The 1,528-nt window shown below is 59.8% G+C and overlaps 1 protein-coding gene across 1 annotated transcript; it reads right to left on the minus strand.

Annotated features, from left to right (window-relative positions):
• Window positions 1-406: 406 nt before the first annotated feature.
• RASD1 (RAS, dexamethasone-induced 1) lies at window positions 407-1,522 on the minus strand. Its single transcript, XM_010185682.1, has 2 exons — window positions 1,348-1,522; window positions 407-1,119 (listed from the first exon to the last, which is right to left on the minus strand). The coding sequence occupies exons 1-2, from the start codon at window positions 1,370-1,372 to the stop codon at window positions 569-571; spliced, it is 576 nt and encodes a 191-aa protein (XP_010183984.1). The 5' UTR covers window positions 1,373-1,522; the 3' UTR covers window positions 407-568.
• Window positions 1,523-1,528: the final 6 nt, after the last annotated feature.

A 1,528-nucleotide genomic window follows, 5' to 3' on the forward strand; every position in this document is an offset into this window, starting at 1 on the left:
TGTGACAGTTTAGGAGTGTCTTCTGCATGTGGTTTTCTTTGCAAACACAGACGAACACACGACACAGAGCCAGAGTCCGTGCACAGCTTCTCAAGTTTGAAAGAATAAAATAAACCAACAACAAAACACAAACAACCAAGCCCAAAGCCCCACAAAAAAAGCTCCCTCCTGGAGGCAGCACCCCAGGCTGGGTGGTTTGGGAGGGAAAGAAACGCCGAGGTCTGCGCCCTCCACACTCATCCTCGCACCGGGCCGCCCGCAGCTCGCCCTGTCCCTGTCTGCCTGGGGGATGTTGGTCCCAGCAGCACCCCCCTTCTGCCCTCCAGAGCCTCCCCCTTCGCATCCCTCGCTCCCAAAATGCACCCCCGGGGGAGGGAGGCGAGGGAGGCTGTAAAAACGATCCCTGGGGAGGAGGGAGGCTGGGGAAGAGGTGACCCCCTCTGTGCCCGGCCGGGCGCCAGCCCACCCTCCTGCCCGCCCAAAGTCAATTCGGAAACGAGCATCCTTCCCCCCTTCCTTCCTTCTTTCCTTCTGTCCTTCCTTCTTCCCTTCCTTCTTCCCGTGGCTCCTAGCTGATCACGCAGCGGTCCTTCTCCTTGCCGTGCCCGCCGCCGATGGCTTTCTCCCGGATGTACATGAGGTCGCTGTGGACGCTGGGTCGCCGGGCGAAGGGGGCCACGATGCCGTACGCCTCCTCCGTGCTGCCCCGGCCCCCCTCTTTCAGCAGCTTTTTGCCTTTCAGAGCCTTCTTGTGCAGGATGTCGCAGTATTGGACCGAGACCTTGCGGTGCAGGTCGGGGCTCATCTCGCTGGGCAGTTTGGCCATGGCGAAGAGCGCCTGAAACATCTGGTCCAGGCTGCTGTTCTTCTTGGCCGAGATCTCAAAGTAGGCGCATTTTTTGGGGTCCCCTCCCACCAGCTGCTCGATCTCCCGGGGCTGCACCTCTCGGTAAAAGTCCCGGTCGCCCTTGTTGCCGCAGATGACCAGGGGCACCTCGATGTTCTCCTTGGTTTTGTTCTTCAGGCACGACTTGGTCTCCAGGATTTGCTGCTTCAGGCGCTGCACCTCCTCAAAGGAGTCTCGGTTGTCCAGGCTGAAGACAAGGATGAACACATCTCCTGGGGACAAAGAGGGAACATGAGAAGGCTGCAGGGACGGGGACGCACACAGAGACCCAGGGAGGGAAGGACCAGGCAGGACCTCTATCCCACATCCTCCCATCCACCCCATCAACACACAAAATCCCACCTCCCTCCTCCCAGGACTGGAGAAACATCCCCAAACTGGCCAAGAACACCTGAAATGTGGCAAGGGACCCCTCCCCAAAACTTCCTCCAGCCAAGTACCTGTGAGGATGGAGAGGCGGCGCATGGCTGGGAAGGGGTGGTTGCCCGACGTGTCCAGGATGTCGAGCTGGTAGACTTCACCACGGATGCTGTAGAACTTGCGGTGGAAGTCCTCGATGGTGGGCGTGTATTGCTCCTCGAAGCGGCCGGTGAGGAAGCGGGAGACGATGGCCGTCTTGCC

The sequence above is a fragment of the Mesitornis unicolor genome, unplaced genomic scaffold, assembly GCF_000695765.1.
Source record: "Mesitornis unicolor isolate BGI_N332 unplaced genomic scaffold, ASM69576v1 scaffold37815, whole genome shotgun sequence".
NCBI classification, from domain to species: Eukaryota; Metazoa; Chordata; class Aves; order Mesitornithiformes; family Mesitornithidae; genus Mesitornis; species Mesitornis unicolor.